Raw genomic sequence first — 24,203 nt, 5'->3', positions numbered from 1 at the left:
GGGAAGGGAAGGGAAAGTAGAGGTGGGAAGGGGAGGGGAAGGGAGGGGAAAGTAGAGGTGGGAAGGGGAGGAGAAGGGGAGAGGAAAGTAGAGGTGGGAAGGGGAGGGGAAAGGGAGAGGAAAGTAGAGGTGGGAAGGGAAGGGGAGGGGAAAGTAGAGGTGGGAAAGGGAAGGGAAGGGAAGGGAAGGAAGATACAGGAAGGTGAGAGGAGAGGAAAAGAAAGATCAAGTATATAGGAATCTTAGTGATCCACTGGTCTAATCTCCTTCCTTTCAGCCACCCTCTGGTAGTGGATACAGTAGTTCACTACCCAGATCCCTCTATGTGACCAAAGGACACATTCCTATAGCTGCTGGGACACCTGGCAACCAACAGCTCTCTACTAGGACTAATCCTAGGCTGTAGAGGGTCATTTTTCCCAAGGTGAAGGCCCCTTCCAAGGGCAGCCCACATCCAACAAGTGGTTGATAAAGATGGTCAAAATCCTGGCCCCTGTGCGCTAACTCAGAACAACTCTGAAAGGCCAGTCTAGCAGCAGAGAGCCCGTAGCAGTGATCGAGGTATTTCTTGTTACCCTCGCAGCTCAACTTCTTCTGCCCAGTTCTACTTCCTTCGCTGCCAGAATTGATCCTGAGAGCACATCCTAACACAGTGCATGCAAATCACCATTTAAGAGTCTGTTTCTTCTCAGAACCTGACCAGCAGCAACCCCACTCCCTGCCCAAACCTTCCATTCCTCTGTCCTTCCCTCAGTGAAGGGCATGGACACCCATCCAGCATCCACTCCCCAGTGCCTCGAGGCCCTCCAAGCTCTCCCTCTTACTCAATCCCTGTCTGGTCAGTGCCCACATCCTACCAGCGCTCCCTTCTGCAATTTCGCAAGTCAATCTGCTTTTTCTCTTCCCCCACCCTCTGCCCCCAGACACTGTCTCCATTCAGGCTAGTGTCATGTCTCTGCTTTGGCGTACAAGAAAATCCTAACTCTCCCACGTTCTAGTCTCAGGTTTCTTTCATCCTTCCCCACACTACAGTCAGGCATATTTTTTAAAGAGCCCTGCTTAAAATTATTATGGCTCCCTAATGCCCCCAGGATAAAGTGCAAATTCCTTAAGTAGCTCACAGGGCCATTCATGTTGCTCGGCCTTTTATATCAAGCTTCAGAGTTCACCCTCCCAGGCATTCACACCTCCACATATGCTCTAGCCATGCTTTCTCTCTCACTTCCAGGCTCTGCACATGCTGCTCTCTGCCCTGGGAACAGCAACCCCACTCCCTGCCCAAACCTGCAGGACACGCCGTCCACCTTGCCCAGCAGCCTCCCAACCCACATCAGTTCCAGCTTAGGCCTGACTTCCCTCAAGAAGTTACTCCTGACCTCTAACATTGGTTAGTTGCCCTCGCTTTGCGCTTCTACTGCACTTTGGACCCAGCGCTAACTGAGCACATGTCACATTGTATCCTATTTGCCCATTTAATTATATCCCCCACACACACCTACAGCAACTTCCATGAGGGGAGGGACTATGTCTTTTCATAATTTTATCTCCAGCCCCAAGTCCAGGACCTCTCTGGACTTATTGTTTGCAATAATAAATAGTTACAGAATTAATGAGCATCTAGCTGGTCACAAAAAACAGTCAAATTTATTGATCTCCAAATCAGAGGTTATTTGGGCTGTTCAATGCAACTTTAAACATTGAAAGTGATATAAAAAGAAAGTGGAGGATAAATATAGTTTTCTAGATAGGACCTTTCCTTCTTTCATTAAATAAGAAGCTATCCTTAATCATCTTCTAAGCCTCAATCTTCCAGATAAATCAGTGTGACTTGTTGGTCCTGATGATGATCCAGATTCCCAAATTTACTTGCATGTGGAGACCATGTCTCCAACTCCTGGAATTCCTGTCTAATAAATTTCCACACTCCCCAACGCAGCTGCTTCCAACTTGGCAAGGTGGCTCGCTCCAGAGTGACAGTTCTGCTAAGTGCACTGCTGTCAAATCCACCATCTGCTTCTTGGCCCAGGCTAGGAAGCAAAGAAATAGACTTTTCTTTCTCCTTTGCCCCTTGCTGGTCCCACAATGGTATTAACATGCCTGCTGCTCTGTCTTAAAATGTTTGCCCAATCCCTTTCTCCCTCCTTGACAGATTCATCCCAGAACTCCTATTTGGCGATAAGAATGTCTCATTATTTGCATTCGTACCACATATGAAGACATGTCCATCCCTCAAATCCACCTGTCTGGTATAAAAATTAAATGTCCACTGAACTTCACGTCCTCACATAGCAGGAGGGTGTTTGGGGGCAGATGAATAGTACGGACATGGCCCCGCACGTATCAGCCATTTACAACTTTGGCACTGGTGCAGAACATACGTGCCCATGAAGTTATCTTAGGGCAAATTTCAGGATCACCACTGGAGGTCACAAGAATTTCTCCTGCTTTCTCATACTCACCCCCACTTCTCTGACAATGCCCCTCCTTCTGCGACTGCCCTAACATCAGTCCTCATTACCTGACCTCTCCATCTATCGCCAAAAGGCTCGTTTTTGATGTCTGAGTAAATTCAAGCATAAGGTAAGTCAGGCTCTGGTGCCTTTGGCTGGGGCATTTGGGACTCCATTCCAATAGCTTTTAGTTTAAGTAGAAATGTAAATGAATACCTAACACACTTCATATCACACTGGTGACATGCAAACTAGAATATTTCACAGTGCCCGACCACAAAATTGAAACCTGGCACCAACACACTTCTCCATCATGCCAGAAACAAATGTAGTGGGCATATAAAGAGAGACTTACGCCGCTGTATCTTTTCACACCCACAGACATCTGGCCCTTCAAATTTGACCTTGATTTCTCGAGTGCAATGATTGGACACTTTTGCCATTTGAGTGCCCACTGAATAAACAACTGACAGGTCCGGCTGGATGCCTCTGTCAGATGTGGATGTGAGGTTTCTCTGTCTTTATTTAGGCATTTGTACTCCACACACACTCCGGCCATCCCTTGGCACTCAGCAGCTTAGCATGTCAAAATCAGCACTCTGTTTTACACTTTAAAGGCGAGTGGCAGATCAGAGGGGCTGAACACCCAAGGATCCTTCTTCCCTCGCTGAGCTAGTACACAGCCCTGGCATCAGATATGTGTATCACCTCTTACGAGCAAGACACCTACATCAAACTAGTTGTCCCTCAGGCATCTCCAACTCTAACACGCCAAATGGCATGTTTCATTCCCCAAACTACTTCCTCCACCTGTCTTATTTCTGTTAATCACACTATGAGTCTCCCACAGGCTCTGGTTCAAAACCTGCCAACTGCTCCCTCACAGACGCTCAGTCCCTGATTCATTTGTCTCATGCAAAACTGTGTGTGTGGAGAATCTATCATGCACCAGGTCCTCTGGCTGTCACTCACGTCCATCCCTTCCTTTGCATCTCCCCAGGCAGTGTCTGCCTGCCAGTCTCATCACCTCCACCTGGAAAATGCCCAAATCCCACCCCCAGCCCCCTGCCTCTAGCTCTCTTGATGCAGCGGCCAAAAAGCATGTCTTTGATTATGCCACAACCATGGCTGAAAACCTTGCTTTTAAGTCCCCAAACCAATGCTGCTTCATTGCCGTGATTTTGCATGTGTGATTGCCTCTGGCAGGTATGTTCCTGCCTGCCTGATAAACTCCTACTTGTTTATCAATGCCCTGCTCAGCTTTACCTATGAAGTTTCTCTCTCTCTCTCTCCCTCTCCCTCTCTCTCTCTTTCTCCCTCTCTCTCTCTCCCCTCACACACACACACACAAGGAATTGATCACTCCTCCGTGCTACCTTTGTATCTTATATCGTGTTCATGTTAAATAATATTCCTTATTGGAAAAACGTGTGCATCTCCCTGGAAAGCAATGGGTAGAGCAGACCGGTAAGAGCGTGAGCTCTGGAGCCTGACTACCTGAACTTTATTTGGACTCCACCAAAGCTGAGAGACCTTGGACAAGTAACTCCTCTACGGTTCACTTCCCCATCTATAAAACAGGGATGACAGGGGAACCTACTTGAGGTTGCTGGAAGAATTAAATGAACGAATGCACATAAAATGACTCAGCACAGTGGCTGACACAGAGCAAATGAGCCACATGCATCCACTGTTGTGTCCAGAACAGTGTTTGGGAGAGGGACCCCAGTAAGGTAAGACTGAAAGACTTCAATGGAATACAATCTTCAACATCCATCCCCAAGCCACTTTTGCAGCTTTGTTTCTACCTCTCACCTAAAAAAAAATCCTGAGTTTACGTAACACACTCTCGCTTTTGCCCTCTGCCACCTCTTCTCCTTTGCAAATGCTGTCTTTTATAAATGAAAGATTTGTTCTCCATCTGCCTTCTTCTCTTCCCTCTTTGGGAGTTCTCAAATCTGTGTCTACCTAAAGAATATGGATTTCGAGATATCCTTGCCTGGAGATTCTGATTTAGTAGGGCTGGGTGGGGCCCTGGGAATGACCAGTTGAAGCAGCCCCCCCCAGGAGATTTTAGTGTGCAGCAAGGCGTGCCAAATATGCCTTGACTAGAACAGACACCCATGAATGTTTAAGGAATGAGACTCCTGCACCACTTTCTGTACCCTCATAGATGCTCAGATAAAGTTCTTTCCTACTTCCAAAAGATACGAAAGTATTGCGGTTCCTGAGGCCATGACGAGTGCAAGAACACTTACTACGCGAGCAGACAAAACAATTTGCTTTTATTTACGGGCTCCCTTCTTTCTGAGTTAGATCAATACCTTTCCTCAGCGTTCCTGGAATACTGCCCCACCTAAACCCAGAGAGAAGCGTAAGAAATTTTTTTTAATTCACATCTGAGAAATTTTACATGGGGCAGCTGCCCAGAAATAAAGAATGAAAAAAAAAATCAAAATAAAAAACTGAACCAAGAAAAAACGTAAACAATAGTTGTTTTAACTATCAACAATGCTAAATGTGAATAGAACAATTCAATCAAAACAAAATAATGCAGATTGTCAAATTATTAAGAGATTAAAAGACAAGATTCAATGATACGGTATGCATACACAATACACTTCATTTTTTGTCCTTTTTCTAGACTGTTTTTCAATTGATATGCAAATTGTGCATATTTACGGTGTACAACTTGATGTTATGAAATACATATACATTATGGAATAGCTGAATCAAGCTAATTAGTATATGCATTACTTCACAAATAGGTATCCTATTTGATGGCGACAACCAAAGTAAATATTCTCCATCATCTTTCTGACATGAAAACATTTGAGAACTTCAAGAAATTCCTTCAACCAGTGTCAGACTCTCCTCTAAGTGCCTTCATTCTCCTCTTCTCCAACCCACTGCTCAACTCACCAAAGACATCTTCTAGAAGGCTAACACTACTTAACTTGGCTTCACATCCTAAGCCCATCACCAGCATCCTCCACCACCTTCCCAGGCTGTTGCTCTGAATCTACCAGTGCTCCTTACACAGCATCTCTAACATCCAGGCACTTACTTTTCTGGACACTGTAAACCATGTTTCTAACTCAAAAGTGAGCTCCTCTAAAGCGGGGAGGGCCCCTTCATCTTTATTCCAACCAGGCACCAGTATGCAGTAATTGCCTCCTGCATATTTCTATTGAAAACTAGAGAGAAATGAAAGCCCTCTGGCCCAGAGGCTCTCAACCTTTTAATTATCAGAGGTGCCTTGTATCTTTTTTTTGGTAAGTTTTTCTCGAGCAGTGTTTTTAATAATTTATTTGTATTCCCACTTTATTAAACTCTGAATATACCAAACTACAAGTTGGAACCGCTGAGAAAATTAATGCTACTGAACTAAATGGCTGTGAATTTAACACAAAGGCAAAAAAAAAAAAAAAAAAAAAAATCCCACACTGACGTTTTAGCTGGTGGGTGTCAACATCTTGGTAACATTGGGCAACTTTCTGAAATAATTTTTAAAACTCCAAACTATCAAAAATAAATAAAAATGACTACCCTCCCAGGTCTAGTGAGAGGAAAATTTAGTGATATATATCAAGGGCCTTGAAAATGTCAGTCTTGGGCCCATTCTATTCTAGAGAATTGTATCTTAAGGAAAGACAAAACACAAAAATAAAGAAAAATGTGTGTTTTCCATGCAAAACAGGTTATTGAGGAGCAATTTGTAATAGTAAGAAATGAGCAACAACCTAGATATGTACCAATGGGGGAATCGTTTTGAAAAAGTTACGCAACAGCCTAACAATGTAATAAAACTATGAAGCTCATGAAAATGAGGCTTACACAGAATTTTTTAAAAATAGTATTCCATGTCAGTGATGATGGTAAGTCAACAAACTGGAATATACAATCGTCTCAACTTGACTTCAACTATCCACACATAAAAATGTAAGGCACATGAAATCACTAAACTTTCCAAAGTAATTTGCTCCTGAGTGGTGGTATTCTGGGTGAATTTTTTATCTTGGTCTTTATCTTTCTCTGTTTTCTAATGTTATACAATAAGTGTGCTGCTTTTTTTTTTTTTTTTTTTTGGCTGGGGCAGGGTTTGAACCTACCACCTCCGGCATATGGGGACAGCACCCTACCCCTTAGAGCCACAGGTGCTGCCCATAAGTGTGTTGCTTTTATAACATTTTAAAATATCAAAAGTTGGACTGATCTTCCTTTTCCAGTTGCATAAGATGGCCTAGTAGGTTGCTGACTCTTTCTGTTTTCCTGATGAAGGTTTCTAATGCTGTATATCTCCCTCCCAGGAGTGCCTTTGCACTGTCCCACACGTTTTGATCGTTTGTGTCTTCATTATCATTCTGTTCCAAAAATCTGATGATTTCCTTCTTAATCTCATCTCTGACCCAACTATCATACAGCCTACAGTTATATATATAAACACTTACACACTCATACAAATCATAAAACACAAATGTACTCTAGCAAGGTGAAGGGGTGGAAGGGAGAGGGAGGCTAGTGAGGGGAGGGTAACTAGTGGGAGAAGGGAGGGCATTTGGTGGGATCTCACTAAATGTGCCTCATGCAAGGAGATATTTCAAAATAACTGAGTAAATTTTAAACCTTTGTTTTACCACAAAAAGCAGTAAATGAGGTGACAGAAGTGTTAATCAGGTTGATTTAAGCATTCCATATTACATATCAAATCATTACATTGTACCCATAATGTATACAGTTATGATTTTCATTAAAAATTAATTTAAAAAAAGAAAATTAACAAATAAATAATAAAAATATCAAAAGGTTAAAACACAAAACAGCTGAAGGCCTTATTACTCACATGTCCAAACAACTACCAAAAGAAAATATTCACAGATGTGTTCAGGAACTCAAAATGATGAACTACTATTATTTTTTTTGAAGTATGTCCATTCTGTTTTCCATAGAAGTTATACCAATTTGCAGTCATAACAAAGTGTATAAGCTTTCCCTTCTCTCTACATCCACACCAGCATCTACTGTTTTTGGACTTTGTAATAAAAGCCATTCTAACAGGGGTAAGGTATAATGTATGTTGTGGAATACTACTCAGCCATGAAAAAGGATAGCGTTTGCAACAATTTGGATGGAACTGGAGATCATTATCCTAAGTGAAATATCTAAATAATGGAAAAATGAAGACCACATGTGTTCACTATTAAATTGGAACTGGGGCAGCACCTGTGGCTCAGTGGATAGGGCACTGGCCCCACATACCGAGGGTGGAGGGTTCAAACCCGGCCCTGGCCAAACTGCAACAAAAAAACAGCCAAGTATTGTGGTGGGCACCTGTAGTCCCAGCTACCCGGGAAGCTAAGGCAAGAGAATCATGTAAGCCCAGGAATTGGAGGTTGCTGTGAGCTGTGTGACACCACAGCACTCTACCGAAGGTGATGAGGTGAGACTCTGTCTCTACAAAAAGAATAATGATAATAATAATAATAAATTGGAACTAACTGAAGAGCACGAATCTGTATAGATGGAAGTAAAACTCAATGGAAATCAAGCCCGGGGGAGCAGGGAGGACATGAGTTAAAACCTACCTAAAGGGTACAATGAATAACATCTGGGTGATGGTCACACTTACAACCATGACTCAAGCATTATTAAAGTGATCCATGTGACCAAAACTATGTCTGTCCTCATAATACTTTGAAATTAGAAAAAATGATAAACTAAAAAATCCCATTTTTTTTTTAACAAATCCCAAATAGTTTTTCAACATTTCTGTCTGCTGTTATACAGAATATTAAGATTGGAGAAAATAATCCATACCTACCAATAACTATTTTTCTATCATGAGATTTACCTATAGTTCAATACCCATGAGCTACCAGCCTTGCCAGACACACGTCCGAAAGCCTGTGGAACAGAAACAAGAAAGCTCTCTTCTTTAGACCAACTCTGTGTACACCCTGCAGAATGGGTATCCTGAGCCAACCATGAAAATAAGGAAGAACCAGAGTTCCTTTTGAAAGAGTTCAACAAATATTTGGGCTGCTGGGACCAGATCAGCTATCCCTACTTCCACTAGCTGCATGCTGTTTTTGTTTAAAAGAAAACAAAAATGGTTTTGCTTGCAGGACCAACTGCTATGGGTGTGTTTCTTTGGGTAACAAAATGACTGTGAATAGTATCCATAGGATGCCACATCTCTCACCAGAACTCTTCTGTAGGAGACTCTATTACCTGATGAAAAAAACCACAAGCTTTGCAGTCAACAGAATTAGTTTGACATCTCAACTCTGTCGCTCCCCGGCTTTGTGACCTTGGTGAGTTAACTTTCTCAAGCCTGAGCTCTTAGTAAAACAGAGGATAACAATGCCTACCATAAGGGCTGCTGGTGACAAGTCATTAAGGTAACAGAATGAAAGCATCCAGCACAGTATGTGGCACACACCAAGGATTCTAAATGATAGCTTTTCTTCTCATGGCCTGCCTTGAGGTTCATTTCACTGATTTCATTTGAAATAGTGCCCTTTGCAATACAAATGAAAAAAGACTTTTAAATCGTTATATAACACAGACACGTCAAGGTTGAAGGAAATTGCTTCGGTTTTAACTGAATTTCATCCTGAAATTCCTAACAAATGCCCAATAATGTCAAAAAAATCCAGCTAAAACCTCATGAAAGCCAATGCACAGAATTTGTCCCTTAATTTGATTATTCAAAATGAGAGGACTGAAGCCCATGGAGGTTAAGAACTGTAGGCTTACAGATCAACCCTACCCAGTTGTTTGACCGTGAACAAATGACTGAACCCCTGTGAACACAAGTTCCCTCTACACAGACTGGGGTAGTAACAGTAATTAGAGTTGGAAAAATGTAAAAGAAAAAAAAACAACCCATGTTAAGTGTCTACCACGTAGCAAGTGATTCAAATAGTCTGGCTCCTCTTATCATATATTTACTCTTACATCAATGGCTAATGCTTCATTTCATCAATGTCCATCCCCAAAGAAACAGGAGAAATAAAGCTCAAAGTGCAGAGGTCCACTCTGAGCCTCGGTCAGTACTTACGTCGGCAGACCTTACAGCACTGGCCAGCAATGTGCACAGGGAGGGAGTCTGGGGAGCAATTGAGAGGGGGGCAGGACATCCTTCGGCACTCCACAACACCACTCTGAGAAGGGAAGAGAGGAAGGACGAACAGGGAAAAAAATCTCAGAAGTATTCTTGAAAAGATCCTATTGTCATAAAAGTTCACATCTCAGCCCAGAAACCTTATGGGGGAAACATAAGCAGTAGGAGGAATTCCCAGTCCACTCCAGCACCACAGATAACGTACTTTCTCCAGCCCGAGTGAACCTATGCCACCTCAATTCCTTTTCTGATAGACATCACTGGCTTCATCCCACCTGCTCATGTGGGCTAAATAGATTATGCAGAAAACATAAAGTCTATTTCTACAAGAACATAAATAACACATTTGCAGACCCTGTCAATCATTTCTGAGGCTCTAACAATCTGTTTTGTATTTTCCTGGACAAACAATGGCATTCTCCAGATATTTATCAAGTAATTTCAGCTGGACAGGTTTCCCATACTAATTTTTGGAGGGGGCTTTTGTAATTCTCTGAAACCAATGAAGAAGGATATCCTGATGGATAATGGATAATGGATAATGGATGATGGATAATGGATATCCTGAAAGCTGTGGGCTGGGGAGAGGGCATGCCTTGCCATTCTCTAAAACAGGTTATGGATATATCTTGCAAAATACAATTAAAACACCTAGAGTCTGATTAACCCCCCTGTTTAAATTTATTCTAACTATGACTAAAGCTAACACCTGCTTAGAAATCAGCAGAGCCCCTTTCTTTCTCTATATTCCAAATTCTAAACAGTACGTTACTTAACAATGATATTAAGTCAAATTAGAATGTGTTGGCAATGGAAAGCAGATTTTAATTTTGAAGTATTTATATAACAAATGACACTTTTCCAGCACCCCTTCACAATTGCTCAGACGGATAGCGAGTGCTGTTTAAAAAGGTAACACTTCTTAAATTTAACATTCCGTACTAAAGAACTAGATTACACCGTCATTCCTGAACCTGTCCCCTGACAACTGGTGCTATTTTATTTATTTGTGGAGGGGCTTACTTTGCACGTGCAGTTCCTGCAGTGGTCACCATCAACCCAGGAGTCTTGGTCTCGATAGAGCAGTCCGCTCACTTGACAGGTCTTCTCACAATGACAGTTCTCCAACTGACTAAGTCTTGTCTCTGCATAATTTAGCTGCAAACAAGAATTACTAAGTATAACTTCTAGACTTTCATTGCATCATCCTAACAAGGCTACCAGAAAAAAGGAAAAGAAAAATTCCAAGCAGAAAGAGAAAAAAGATGTTCAGAGTAGTTCACTGATCCTTAGCAGAACCTGTTTTTCTGGTTTGTGGGATTTCTTAAATAAGGTAGAATTGTTCTAAATTGAAGACATATTGGCTCCCACAGTCTAATGAATACCAAATGAGACATTGAACTGTATCTCAGAAACCTCGCGGGTGTTCATAAATGTGTGTACTTTCAGCTCAAGCCCACACAGAAACACTCATAATGGATATGTTCTCAAGGATTCATTATAATGTTTACAGGAGACTTAATCAGAAACTCCAATGCACTTAGATTCATCTCCCACCATCCTCTCCATGTTCTTCTAAACAGAATATCGTGGTTTACAAACTAGGAAGTCACTGCTTGCTCTCTGATGAAGAATTCTGGACAGCTGGAGCCACAAAACAGAAGTCTCAAGAGGATTTCATTTCCCCCCTTCCCCGCCTCCCCCGTCAAGATTCCTCAACTGGAATGTCCCAGGAATTAACCTTGGTGGTCAGATGAAGGTCAGGAGAGGTAATCAAACTTAGCTAAGATAGGGATTTTGTAAGAAATAAATTGTATTATTTTTCCAGGCCACCCAATCATTACCATTAATCATAGAGTCTTAGAATCTTCCAATTAGAAGGGATTATAATAATCTCACAAGAACCCCTAGTGATTATTGAGCTTCTGTGTGGACATCTCCAGTGGAGGGACACTTATTATCTTGCAAGGAAAGGCCTTTTTTTGTTAGCTCTGGAATTTTGAAACATCTTTCTTGGTTTAACCTATGCAATCTCTCCTTTTGTGCTGCTGGATCAAGGTTTTCCTCAGAACGCATCCTGAGCAAGCCTCATCTTCAAACATTTAAGGCTAATCTGTCCTCATCTCTGTCTTGACCACATTCAACACTACCAACAGCCCCTCATAATATGGCTCCAGGTCTCTCTTCTAATCACTTTTCATGTAACCCACTCCAGTTTGCCTTCAAAAATATGGTGCAAAAAACCTTAAACATAATACTTTGGTATGATCTATCTGTTGTCATGTCCATACCAAGAGTCACTCAACCAGCTAGCAATATTATCCTCTTATATTTTCTTTAGATAGAGACCCCCATGATTAAAAAAGTAATTCTGCTTCCTAAGATTTTTCCCAGCAGTTTTTCCTTCTCAATCATATGTATGCGTCTATGTCTTAAGTACTTTCCCCACGCAGGAGATTGATTCAATCTTTAATGCAAATAAGAAACATTCTGAGCAAATGTTTCAGGTAGAGTAGTTGAACCTGAGGAATAATGACTTCCATCACCTTTCTGCACTAACTATGGCTGAGTTCTATAAACACTCTTCTCAATTTCTCATAACATCTCTACTCACTGGAAGTGAGTAATTCCAAATTTTTTTTTGTTGTTATTTATTTCATCCTTTTCCTCTGAGATGTTAGAATTTCTTTTTTTTTTTTTTCTTTGAGACAGAGCCTCAAGCTGTCCCCCTGGGTAGAGTGCCATGGCATCACAGCTCACAGCAACCTCCAACTCCTGGGCTAAGCGAGTCTCCTGCCTCAGCCTCCCAAGTAGCTGGGACTACAGGCGCCTGCCACAACGCCTGGCCATTTTTTGGTTGCAGCCATCACTGTTGTTTGGCGGGCCTGGGCTGGGGATTCGAACCCGCCACCTTAGGTGTATGTGGCTGGCACCTTAGCCGCTTGAGCCACAGGCGCCGAGCCGAGATGTTAGAATTTCTTAGAAACACATGCTCCTGTCTGTCTTTTGTGGATGGTGACAAAAGACAGAGAAAATAGCAAATAAGATCCTGAACAAAATGCATGCTCTATGATCATCCCACAAAGAATTTAGGTGATTCTGCCCAAAATGGTAGCGTCCTATCACTCCTCCCACTATGCAAGAGCTCCCCAAAATTCATTTCATTTAAAACCTCAGCCCTGTCATAGAGTTTCTAGAATTATAATGATTAAGGTCTTTGGAAATTTTTTAGGAAGCAGATAAAATACATTTCCAAGAGTTTGATGAGGTCACAGGACCAAACCATAGACAATCATCCCTCAGTGTCCATGGGAGATTGCTTCTAGAACCCTCCACAGTTTCCAAAATCCACTAATGCTCAATTCCCTTATATAAAATGGTGTGGTATTTGCATGTAACCTACACACACTCTCCCACATTCCAAATCATCTCTAGATTACTTGTAATAACCAATACAACGCCTACGTATCACTTCATTTGTACAGATTCAGTGTAGTACACAGTGCACAGCAAATTCAAGATTTGCTTTCAGTAACTCTGCAGAATTTCTCTGAATATTTCTGATCCAAGCTTGTTTGAATCCATAGATGTGCGACCCACAGATACAGAGAGCTGACTGCGTAGGTCAGAGATAATGAAAAGTAAGTGATAGTTTATCACTTCATATCCTTACTTCATTTCTATAGCCACAATAATTCCTACATAAGGTAGTGACTGATGTATGTATGACCTTGGATTCAACAGCAAATAGTTGAACTAATCTCCATTTTTCCTTTAAAAGGCTCAGAATTGCGGGTCCTTGTGAGAACAGTGCCTGCCTTCCTCGGACAGTCTGTATCACTCCAAGAAAGAAGTTCTTAAAGACTAAATGATTGAAAAGGCAATTCTCTATCTACCCAAGTTTTCTAAAAATCTACAACCTTAACTGAGGGTAATATTGGCAGTTTCTAGTACTGCCCCACAAGGTAAGCTATGCTTACAAAACTCAATTCCAAGGAAGACGTCAGTTTTAACATAATCAAAGGTATTCTCAAGGTTTATTTTGTTTCTATTTTTAACCTACTTAGCCTTTTCTGACAACTCTGAAAAGCCCTAATCTCTCTAATAATGAGGTCATCAGGTGGATATAAAGGCAAAGGGATATAAAGGTAAAAAGCTAATTTTTCTATGGCATTTAATCTGTAGTCTTGCCTTCCCTTTTCCCCTGCTAAATCCTGTAACAACAATAAAAGAGACAAACAACTCTGAATCAGAAAATAGGATTACATTTTCTGTCATTGGCATTAGCATGCTGAATTTACACAAATTCATTTTTAAAAGGTATTTCTATGCTACTTGCCATTTTCTCCAAGAATATCTGCAGATCCAAAATAGATAGGGTATCAAATCTACATCTCTATTCTGCCTTCCCTTGGTGCACCTATTTGTTTAAGCAACCACGGACCAAATCACTGATTCTCAATTCTACACATTCTACACCTTCACAGGTAGACAGCAAAGACCGTTTTCATAGCAGGAGGTCAATGAATGGATCTAAATACATCGGTCATGTTGTGAGTTGTTTTTTCCTTTGTAATACTATTTATTTGGCATTTGCCATATAGAAGGGAAAAAAAGAAATTTTCTATTGTTAAACCTCTTAGACTTACTTGAAAAATCATTATTGAGCTCTTTGAAACAATGAAAGTCTCAAAATTAAATATGTTACAAGCTGAAATGCCACTCCAAGTGCTGTTTGATTTGTATACAAAGATTTGTCAGCATTTTAAACAGAAGTAATCAATATGTTTCTGGTTTCTAGTGTCCCTTCTTTCTGAGCTTGAAGGCAGAGTGGAAGTACAGCACAGGTGGGATTAAGAGCAAGAGGGAGCCTGACTCCATCCCAATGTTCCTGGGGGGACCACAGAAGGGATATTACTTTAGGTAATGGCCCCACATCTTCTCTGCCTTAAACAAAGTGTGGTTTTGCCAAAATGCCAGGATTCCTTAAGAGAGCTCTTACCTACCCTGACCTCTGTCACCTGAATGTGAGTGCAAGCTGCTGTCCTGATCTGTCCTATATCAAGCCAGGATAGTCATTGGCCAGCATCCCCATTCCTAAAAGGAGAAAAGAAGCAGTGAACCCTCCTAAACAGACCTTAGGCTGATCTGGATCCTGGATGTGTTTGGTTTGACCTGACTTTGGCTATCACACGCTGTCCAGCTTGTACACTGGGATTTCTTCCTCAAAGAGGAGGTGCCCACTTTCACCCAAGTGTAACGATTCCCCGCTGCCTTCTAGGACCCCATAGAGCCTAGCTTTAGCACCTCACAGCCTCTGTCTGAGGGTGATTCCCAGCCACTGGGAAAGATGTACATTTTCTTAGAGACCATCTTCCCTTCATGGTTGCCTACTTTTGCTAAATTTAACATATAAATAATAGCTACCATGTATTGAATGTCCAGGAATATGTGCCATGCGGCAAACCTCACTTTCCCAGTCTCACGAAATCTTTACAAAATCAGGAATAATTATCATCAAACTGGAACAAGTGTCCATGACTTGTTCAAGGCTATAAACATCCAAGGAAGTGAAATAAGAGAGACTCAAAAGCTGATCAGGCTGACTCCCAAGCTCATTCGCCATCTCTGCTATGATCCATGTGACTGGAAGCTGATCATAGTTGTCACCAAAGCTGCTGGACAACCCAAATCAAACTCCAAAGCTAATCCAACCCCATGCACTAAATCTTGCCACAGTAGCTTTACTAAACTAAAGGCAAAGACCAGATGACGCCGGTACCATAGAATTCTCTTTGCACCGAGAACCATACTTAACGTCCAGCTTGCTTCTCACTTTCGGACTCTATCTCCTTCAATCTGCCAAAAGGTGGGTTCTACGTCTGCTTCTACCAAGATGGCAGACTGCTCACCCTGAAGGCCTTCACTGTGTGAGCCAGCTAAAACACTGCATTCAGCGTAGAACAAAACACTTTCGAAAATTGTCACATAGCTGATACAAAAGGAAGAAAGCCACAGAGGCAGAAAGAAAGTGTCAGCAGGGATTCTCAGGAAATAAGTGAGCATCAAAGCTCCCTGGTCCTGAACCTGGAGGGCTTGAGCTGCAGGTTCAACACTGCAACACAGAGAAGGGGGCGGGGCAGAGTCAGGGACCTGGGTCTTCCTGCCACGGTTGTCTGAAAGGAAACTGCTACATAAAGACAGGGAGGGCCCTATTGTGCTGTATTTTCAGTTTGAGGGTGAACAAAAAGGACATGAGGCTGGCACATACAAGGCACAGAAGGAAAACCTTCCTGTTCAGCCCTGGGCACTAGCTCAAAGGGAAAATAAATCTTCCTGGAGAATACGCAGAGAGAGAATCTTTTCCTGAGACTTCACCTGGCCCATCCTAGGTTTATCAGTTTGATTCGAAGCAGTCCATGGGGTCTGAAAATCTTTAAGTGGACAACGTAAGATATGGGGGTCCAGAGTGGTCCCGACAGAAAAGCACATAGAATTTCAAAACCGAACTCAGATAATTCCCACATTATCTCCAAGGAAAATAAGAAGTTCAGGTACATTAACAAGGCCTTGTTTTTAGTTTTATTTATTTCAACCACTAGCTGTTGTGGGAAGAGGCCTACGCTTCCCTAACCTAATGTGCATAACGCAGGGATCCATTTCTAAACTATTAAGAACAGAGTATGAATGTCTTACCACAACAAATAAGTAAGCGAGGAGACGGTTATGTTAATCAGTTAGAGGTAAGCATTCCGCCTTGTGTATCGAATCACCACATCGTACCTCATAAATGCATTAATGTACACAGTTACAATTTAATAAAAATTTAAAAAAAGAAAAGTAGCTATAAGCTCTGGTTCACATACTTCACCCTGAACAGACGTCATCTGTTGCATGTCTCAGTGAAATGATCGAACACATTTCTCTTCTTCTCTCCTTTTATTTGCTCATTCTTCTTGCTGAAATCTCCATCCTGCTGTCAGTAACATCTACCTCCTTCTCTCCATCAGTCACTCCCTCTTTCTATCTTTTGTCTCTCTTTCCAATCCTCTTTTATCAAACTATAAACTTTCTCAAACACGATTCTCCTTTCGAGATCTAAGCACCTGAGTTCAGTTCTGGCTCTGCCACCCACTATCTTAGGAAAACATATTCGACTTTCCTGAACTTCACTCTTTCCATCTGTAAAGCAGGCTAGTAAATTAAACCTAACTCATAGGATTGCTGTAAAGGATTTAAGTGACAGTGAATATAAACAGTTTAAAGATACTTAACAAATATGGCCTACTACAAGTGAATTTCCAGCTTTTTCTGGAATAAATTTGGGTGTCCAACCTGCAGCCTATGGGCCAGAAGTAGATTACACTTGAAGGTTGTTTTGCTTACCTGTGGTGTTGGATATTAGAAAAAGTATACATGGACCTTTTTTCTCATTGCTTTTTCCTAGTGTTTGTGTATTTAATGTGTGGCCCAAGACAACTCTTTTTCCAATGCATGGCATTAAAACAACCAAAAATATGGGTGGATACCCTGGTTAGTTAGAATCTAGATCAAGGGTTGGCAAACTAAGACCAGTGGCCCAAATCTGGCCCACCACTTATTTTTGTAAAGCCCGTGAACTAAGAACTGTTTTTATAGTTTTCAATGGTTACATTTTAAATGGTTATAAATGATTACAATTAACTGAAAGAAGCATATACATGATATCCTCAATTTTGCCTCTTGACCTGCCAAGCCCCAAATTTCCTTGCTGATCCTTTACATCACAATTTGGCCAATAATGAAAGAAGTCGGTTTTCACATTATAATTATATATACAGTTTGGAAGGAACAGACTCACAAATCTGCTAAAATGCCAGAGGTGGGGTTTAGACGTGGATTAAACCATTTTCTGCTTGCAACTGCCCGTGATTAAATATCTCCTGCCTCACAAATGCCCATTTTCACATAATAATGTTTTGAGGGCAGAGCTCACTGTGGCTCCCAGGTAATACATAACTAAAAAGAGAAAATGACATTCCCAACAATGGGGAAGAAAGAAAAAAGAAAAGGGCATCCTCGAAGCCGGAGAATGGAGAACCGCAATCGCCTGGGACTGACTGGCATGTTTCTTGTTCCAAAAATTGGGTACCAGCTAAAATGTAATTAACGGTATCGAGGTCAAGCTGCTCCAGACAATTGGAAATGAAAGGCCTGTATACCCCAAGCGGGGAAGGCAAATCATTGCCTAGATTTTACACGTCCACTTTACTCTGACGTGAAAAGCTAATGTTTTTCAGATATCTAAACTTCAGTCTCCATCCGGCTCCTACAAAAGTGTCCCATCTCTCCTTTCCAAACAAAAGGGGACTTGGCTTGGCCATAAACCTAGTTTGACAAAGAAACATTGCCTTCAACAGAACAATGGATGAGTGCAAAAGACAGCCTTACCTCCCAAACGCTGACCCCCCCACCCATTCTTGCCCACCATGGTGGGAGCAGTCTTCACCGCAGGTGGAATAGGATTAATGTGTCATTTTCACACCGTTATTAAAATTCTTCCTTTCACAAAGTATAACGTCTCTTAGGCCCAACCTAATTCCTTCCTCGCCCTAGGCGGGAACTCAGGTCCACAACTGGTATCATAACAACAGCATGAGCCACATTTTTTAATTTTTTCCGTGTCTTTTTCCGTGAGGCTCAGGGCTTTTCATTATGAAGCTACACTTCATGAATATATATTAAAGCCCCTAATTGTTTACATTTCTGGCTTTGCCACGAGGTATGAACACTTCTAGGTAGAAATCACGTCTTGCTCACCACTGCCTCTTGGTGCCTAGCATAGCGCCCAGCAAAAGGCAGGTCCTCAGAAGGGGCTTGTTACGTGATGGATGGAAAGGAGGGAAAAAATACAGACGTATAAAAGTGAAGGAGTTGAAAGGCAAACTTTGCCTCCTTCACCATTTAATTTAGGACTAGCTCTGAAATGAATCATACATTAAAAATGTGATATATATATAACGCCTTCCTGCGACAGTAATCTGTTCCTAACAATAGCTGTTTTCGCCCTTTCTGATTATTGGCGATTATTCTTACATCCAAAATGCGTTAGCTTACAAGCAGCCGTGGCTCTGACCATATATCACCTTACTGTGTTACTAGTTTAATAGCCAATGGGCAAATTCCTTTTCCATTCCCAGGGAATCAACGGTGAGACATATTGCCTCCTGCTTCCAAACATTTTTCAAGGAAACATTTTGATACAGCTGAATAGTATCAAAGACACGAATGGATATGTTTACTATAGGTAGTCCTATTTCCAGTAAGAATAAACTATTTTTGCTGTACCGTCTAGCAGATGCCAAGGCTAAAAATGTTTCCATTACAGCATATCACTCTAAATTCCAGCTAGGACAGAGAAAGAAATGAAACATCACAAGGGAAATTTAGATACCTACTTTTGCAGTCATCTTGGCCAAAAGCTCTTGCAAATCCATTATTCCTTGCACCAGGCTTAAGAAATCACTACAGGTTGGGCAAGCTCAAAAGAGAAAATATGAAATACGTATTGGTAATATGCTAATAGAAGAAAGAGATGTTTCAAACAGCAGTTGTTTGACTCCATAGGAGAGTGTCTGCTTTTGTGATTAAGTATTGCTTTCAAATTTGAGTGAAATCACTGAGGATTTCGGGTCTGGATCTTTTCCGATTTTAATAAGCACAAAGAAAGGAACAGGGAAAAAAGTGTTGTTAACTGAAAATAAAGGCAACTTGACACTTTAAAATTGAAACAAAAGCCTCATTTTTTATTGAGAGGTGACTTAAAATACATGAAGTATCTCAGAGGAAGAAAATATAAACTCAAATCCAGGTCAGAAAGTCTAAAAGCCAGTTTTTTAGAAGATATATAATTATATTAAATATATCTTTCTGCACTGATTGATAAAACCTGCTAAAGTAACCCTTTTCTTCCCTTCAAATCTTAATTTTATCAATAATGCACAGTGTTCTTAAAAATTCAGATACAGAATTATACATATATCTATGTAATATAGATAAGTTCTCTCTCACTCACCTATCTCAGATGTCAATACTGTAAATAGATTGTGTGCATCATTCCAGATGCGTTTCTATGATTTTATCAACACATCAGATAATATTTAAAATTCAGCAATGTTCCAACTTGCTACTTACTGCGATTTAAGTTCGGACACTGTGTTATGTATCCATTCGGCATAAAGATGATCTTCCCATCCTGGATGATCCCCTTGATAACAGAAGAGACAGGTGGCAATCAAGATTACTGTCACCAGGTCAAATGGTCCCTGTGCAATCCCAAAGTCTCTGCAGGTCAGATTATTTTTTAACAAGACTGATTCATTCGAAGGTGAGTTGGCCTTAGTAGACACTGAACAGATTTAATGGCCAATGGGAAAATTCATCCCCTAGCCTAAAACATACTCTTTTAGAAAGCTTGAAATGTACATCCATCTTGAAAAAGCTACAACTAGTTGCCATTGGATAATGCCAATGATACAACCCAAGGATCCATCAGTAAATGCTCTTAACCTATCAAATAACAAAGCCATTGGTTCACTGAAAATTCTTTCCAGTGCCCTAATCAGCCTAGAACATTAAATATTTCACATTTACAAGATTTTTTTTAAGTGAGAAGAAAGAGGTAATAGAAACATATTAGACTAACAATGTTTCTACCAATTCATTTAGTCAAGGAAATAAAATTAAATACCAGAAAAATTCCATAACAATCTGTGCTCCTCAACTAATTGAGTAATAAGAGTTTTTGCTGGTGAGGCTTAAGATTTGCTCAACATCTGGGAGTAAAAGGTAGTCTTTCAAGTCTATAATTTAGTCTGGAAGAATAGCTCAAATGTAAGAAAGTCATCAGGGCTGCCATTGCTCAATGAAAATATTGACTTGGGCTTTGAATTTTGCAAGTTGAATTTAAAGATTCTGTTTTTAGGTTTGGTGGTTATTTTTCCCCCTGATCTGATGGAAGAGATATTACAGAACAGATGGAAGATGTGGAAGCTGGTTCAGAATACTGAGCTTCATCTATAAATAAAACATAGGCTTAAGATAGTGCTGCAAGTCTTTCGGAAGGAGTAACATTTAACATTTATGCGCTCGTCTTCTAAACAGCAGAAGGCAATCAGCAAATGCTGTTCTCTGCTTATTAATTCAAGATGAAATATTAATTGGAGATGTTAATAGAAATAACAGGATCATGGTACCTCTTCCACAGATTAGGTAGGTTTCTAAACCTCTTCCTCTTTGAGGATGATACAGCGTTGGTGATTACAAGAGAAGACAGCCTCACCATGGGGAAGAAAGTTCCTGCCACTGATCCTCAAGATTAATCATAATCTCCTACAGCAGGATCCAAGAGAGCAATTAATGGAGCACGAGCTAAGTGAATTAGCTGCTCTCTGGGACGAAGCTGCTCAGTTTTTCAACGCAAATTAACTCCTTCAAGAGACAAGAACACCTTTCAAGCACACGTGGCAATTTGAAAAAATATGGAATTACAAGTCAGTAATTCTGGATCCATCTGAAGCTAACTCTGTTAAACTTTGGCAATAAGTCAACCACCTTCTCTGAACCTCAGTTGCTCCATCTGGAAAACAAGGGCTGGATAGAAAAGCTAACCATCCTCCCCCCGCACTCAAATTCCAGGTCAATTAAGCAGGCATCCAAACTGAAATTGTCATATTTAGTTCTCCATGCTTTCCTTATCTTTCAGATTTAAAAAAAGATTAAATTTGGACAGTGAAACTATAATGTTCCATCCTAGGGATTTCCGAGGACTTGGGTAATTTCAGTGCTAAAATAAAAGAACTTCCAAGCAAACCAGGACTCCTGGTCACCCTGGGTGATGTGGGTGTCATGAAAGGGGCAGGTCTATTTCTTAACTACTTGTCAAAAAATCCTAAATTATTTGTATTTTATCACCCATGGAAAGGGCACTCAGAAACCTAGAGTACATTTGTCATGGTGGCAAATACCTTGGGATAAACAAATTGAAAATGCATTTAAGAGGGAAACCCCATCCCACTAAATCCTGTAGCAAAGTGACGTGGGACTCAGCATGCTCCTTTCCTTTGGCAGCGACTCCATTAATGTCAGCTTCATTACAAATTGCCTCATACACCTTCCCTCTATCTGTATCCCCCTCACTTCGCTGTCTTCCCTCTTTTAATCTCTGGCACACATACACACGTGTTGTGTGCGTGTGTGTGTGTTGCGGGGGGTTACACAGTTCATTAGGTGAAGGTCAACAGGGTTGACGTGAACAAAAGCCGAAATAAAAGCTGACAGCTTCCCGATGCTCATTAACACAAAAACCCAAAGCACTCGGTATTTCTTCTGAGGAAAGGTCATAGGGGTCAGCAAACATACCGGCGTAAAAATTTGTTCTGAATCAAGATGGAAATGTTAATTTATTTGAATGGATATAATTCAATGCTGGATTAAAAGAAGGGTGGCGATACACTATAGATGCCAACTAATAATACAATCCAAAGAAGTCTGAGTGTGCGTGGATGTGCGTGTGTGTACACGTGACTGCAGACACGAGTCTACTTCCCAGCATCTTCCCCAGAACAAGAACCAGAAGGACTGGCATTAAATTGCCATATGGACAATGCAGTGACTGGATATCTGCAATAAAAGAAGGCTTTTAGCCGGGCGTTGTGCTGGGTGCCTATAGTCCCAGCTATCTGGAAGGCTGAGACAAGACAATCACTTAAGCCCAAGAGTTTGAGGCTGCTGTAAGCTGTGATGCCACAGCACTCTACCGAGGGTGACATAGTAAGACTCCGTCTCAAAAAAATACAAGAAGCACTTGCTAAGTATGTATTTCTTTACAAAACTTTACAAAAAGGAGTTCTAGAACATATGAAACTACAAAGTAGTTCCATTAGCCTTATTCCCCCTCTCCCACAAAAAAAAAAATCATCGATGAAGATTTCCATAGATGAAAATGGGCCGCCAAGCATGGCAACTTCTCCCAAAGGAGATAAGGCATAAAAAGATAGAATTTCTATTACTTTTCTCCACTTAGCTTTAAATGTATCTACACATAACTGAAAAACGCAGCTATAGCTGGGCCTATATTAGCTGACTTCGTTTGATCTCATTTTCTCAGACTGGCTTTATTTCACATTCATCTTGGCAGTGTTTCTCAAATTCTGAGTTTCTTATGAATCACTGTATCAAACATTTAGAATCCTGTGTCGACCCTAAAAGATTGTTTCAACAGGACTTCAAAATATCTTCATTTTTTAAGAGTTGCCCCAAATTATTTTGATCAAAGGTAGAAGAAGAACTTCGCTGTAAAAAATCCTGCTCTGTTGTCAATCATGTGTTTCTTTAGAGCAAGAGGGTTTACTCATTAAAAGCTCATGGTGGTTAAAATAGCATCCAACTCCTATATGTAAACACAGCAAAATCTCGCTGATTGGAACCAACAGAATTACTAGACTATAAATGCTATAAAGGCAAAAATTATGTTTTCAACTTAGTGTCCCCTGTAGATTTCACAATAAATTGTAAGAACATCAAATTCCTGAGAACCATGTATTAGACAACATTGAACTCCATAATTTTGAGCACTGTTAAATTTTGTGAAGATCATATAGGATATTAGACAATATTGAACCACATAATTTTGCCCAGGGGGCATATCATAATTATGGAAGAGGTTGGAAAACAACAGTTATGCATATTTTTTAAAAGATTCTGGGGTGATTTTGATACTTCCAATACAAACTATTGATCTAGGACCAGATCAACTGGTCATTTAACCTATGAGAAACTTAAGGCTCTAATACTTTAAGGAGCTTTCCTAAAAGATGCCTTAATCTTAGGCAACATAGTAGAGGTCTACTAACTTCTGAATCAGCACTGGTCATAATATGCTGATGAAAATGTATCATTTGAAGGATACCCTTATTGCCATGAACCAAGATGTTACTACAGAGATGAACTGTTATCAAAATGAAGTTTTATGTTCATTGTCTTGATAGGTACAAATCAAATATGTAAGACAGACCATCAGCATGTAATGCAAATAATTTGAAAACAGAGGTCTTTTTAGGTAACCTAATATTTTCCCTGTCATCTTATTGACACTGCTAATCAATCCATTTTCTGATTCTTAGTTTAATGTGAAACCTCAGCTGATCTAGGATCTAAATAAATCCCTCAAGTACAGAGCACACATTAATAAGCTTTTACCATTGGATGGAACTGATGAAAGGGAGATAAATAGATATTTTGTTCTTTTTGTTTAATCCACCTGTTGCCACACTCTGCCTCCTGGAGTCAGCTCACCATGCGCTGAAAAATAAATTTGTACCAAGTAGATTGTGCATTATGGGTTTTTAATGTTTGGGAAACGCATGCTCATTATTTTCATTGTTCCTAGAACGTTTCTCACTTTGCAGTAAGAAATATAGAAAGATGCAATTAAAAAATTAGAAAATTAGGCCATTAGGACCCTCTTCTGTATAGAATAACTGAGATTCGGCAAGCCCTCCTAAACTCTCTGAGCATTTTTATTATAAATGAAAGCAGAAAGCAGTTTTACCACCAAACAAATGCTAATTCTTTTTTAACACTCTTAT

At 40.6% G+C, this 24,203-nt stretch overlaps 1 protein-coding gene across 3 annotated transcripts in view; it reads right to left on the bottom strand.

Annotated features, from left to right (window-relative positions):
- NELL1 (neural EGFL like 1) overlaps positions 1-24,203 on the bottom strand; it is an 821,103-nt gene that overhangs the window by 625,226 nt on the left and 171,674 nt on the right. For all 3 annotated transcript variants that reach the window (XM_003781182.2, XM_003781183.2, XM_003781184.2), the window contains 4 exons: positions 19,750-19,822; positions 19,014-19,096; positions 10,600-10,734; positions 9,514-9,616 (listed from right to left, as the gene is read on the bottom strand). In XM_003781182.2, the coding sequence (XP_003781230.1) occupies positions 9,514-9,616; positions 10,600-10,734; positions 19,014-19,096; positions 19,750-19,822 (394 nt within the window). The remainder of the gene's footprint in view (positions 1-9,513; positions 9,617-10,599; positions 10,735-19,013; positions 19,097-19,749; positions 19,823-24,203) is intronic.

Source organism: Otolemur garnettii, unplaced genomic scaffold (assembly GCF_000181295.1).
Source record: "Otolemur garnettii isolate 467f Iridium unplaced genomic scaffold, OtoGar3 scaffold00001, whole genome shotgun sequence".
Classification (NCBI taxonomy): Eukaryota; Metazoa; Chordata; class Mammalia; order Primates; family Galagidae; genus Otolemur; species Otolemur garnettii.
This window is presented reverse-complemented; position numbering and strand designations above follow the sequence as displayed.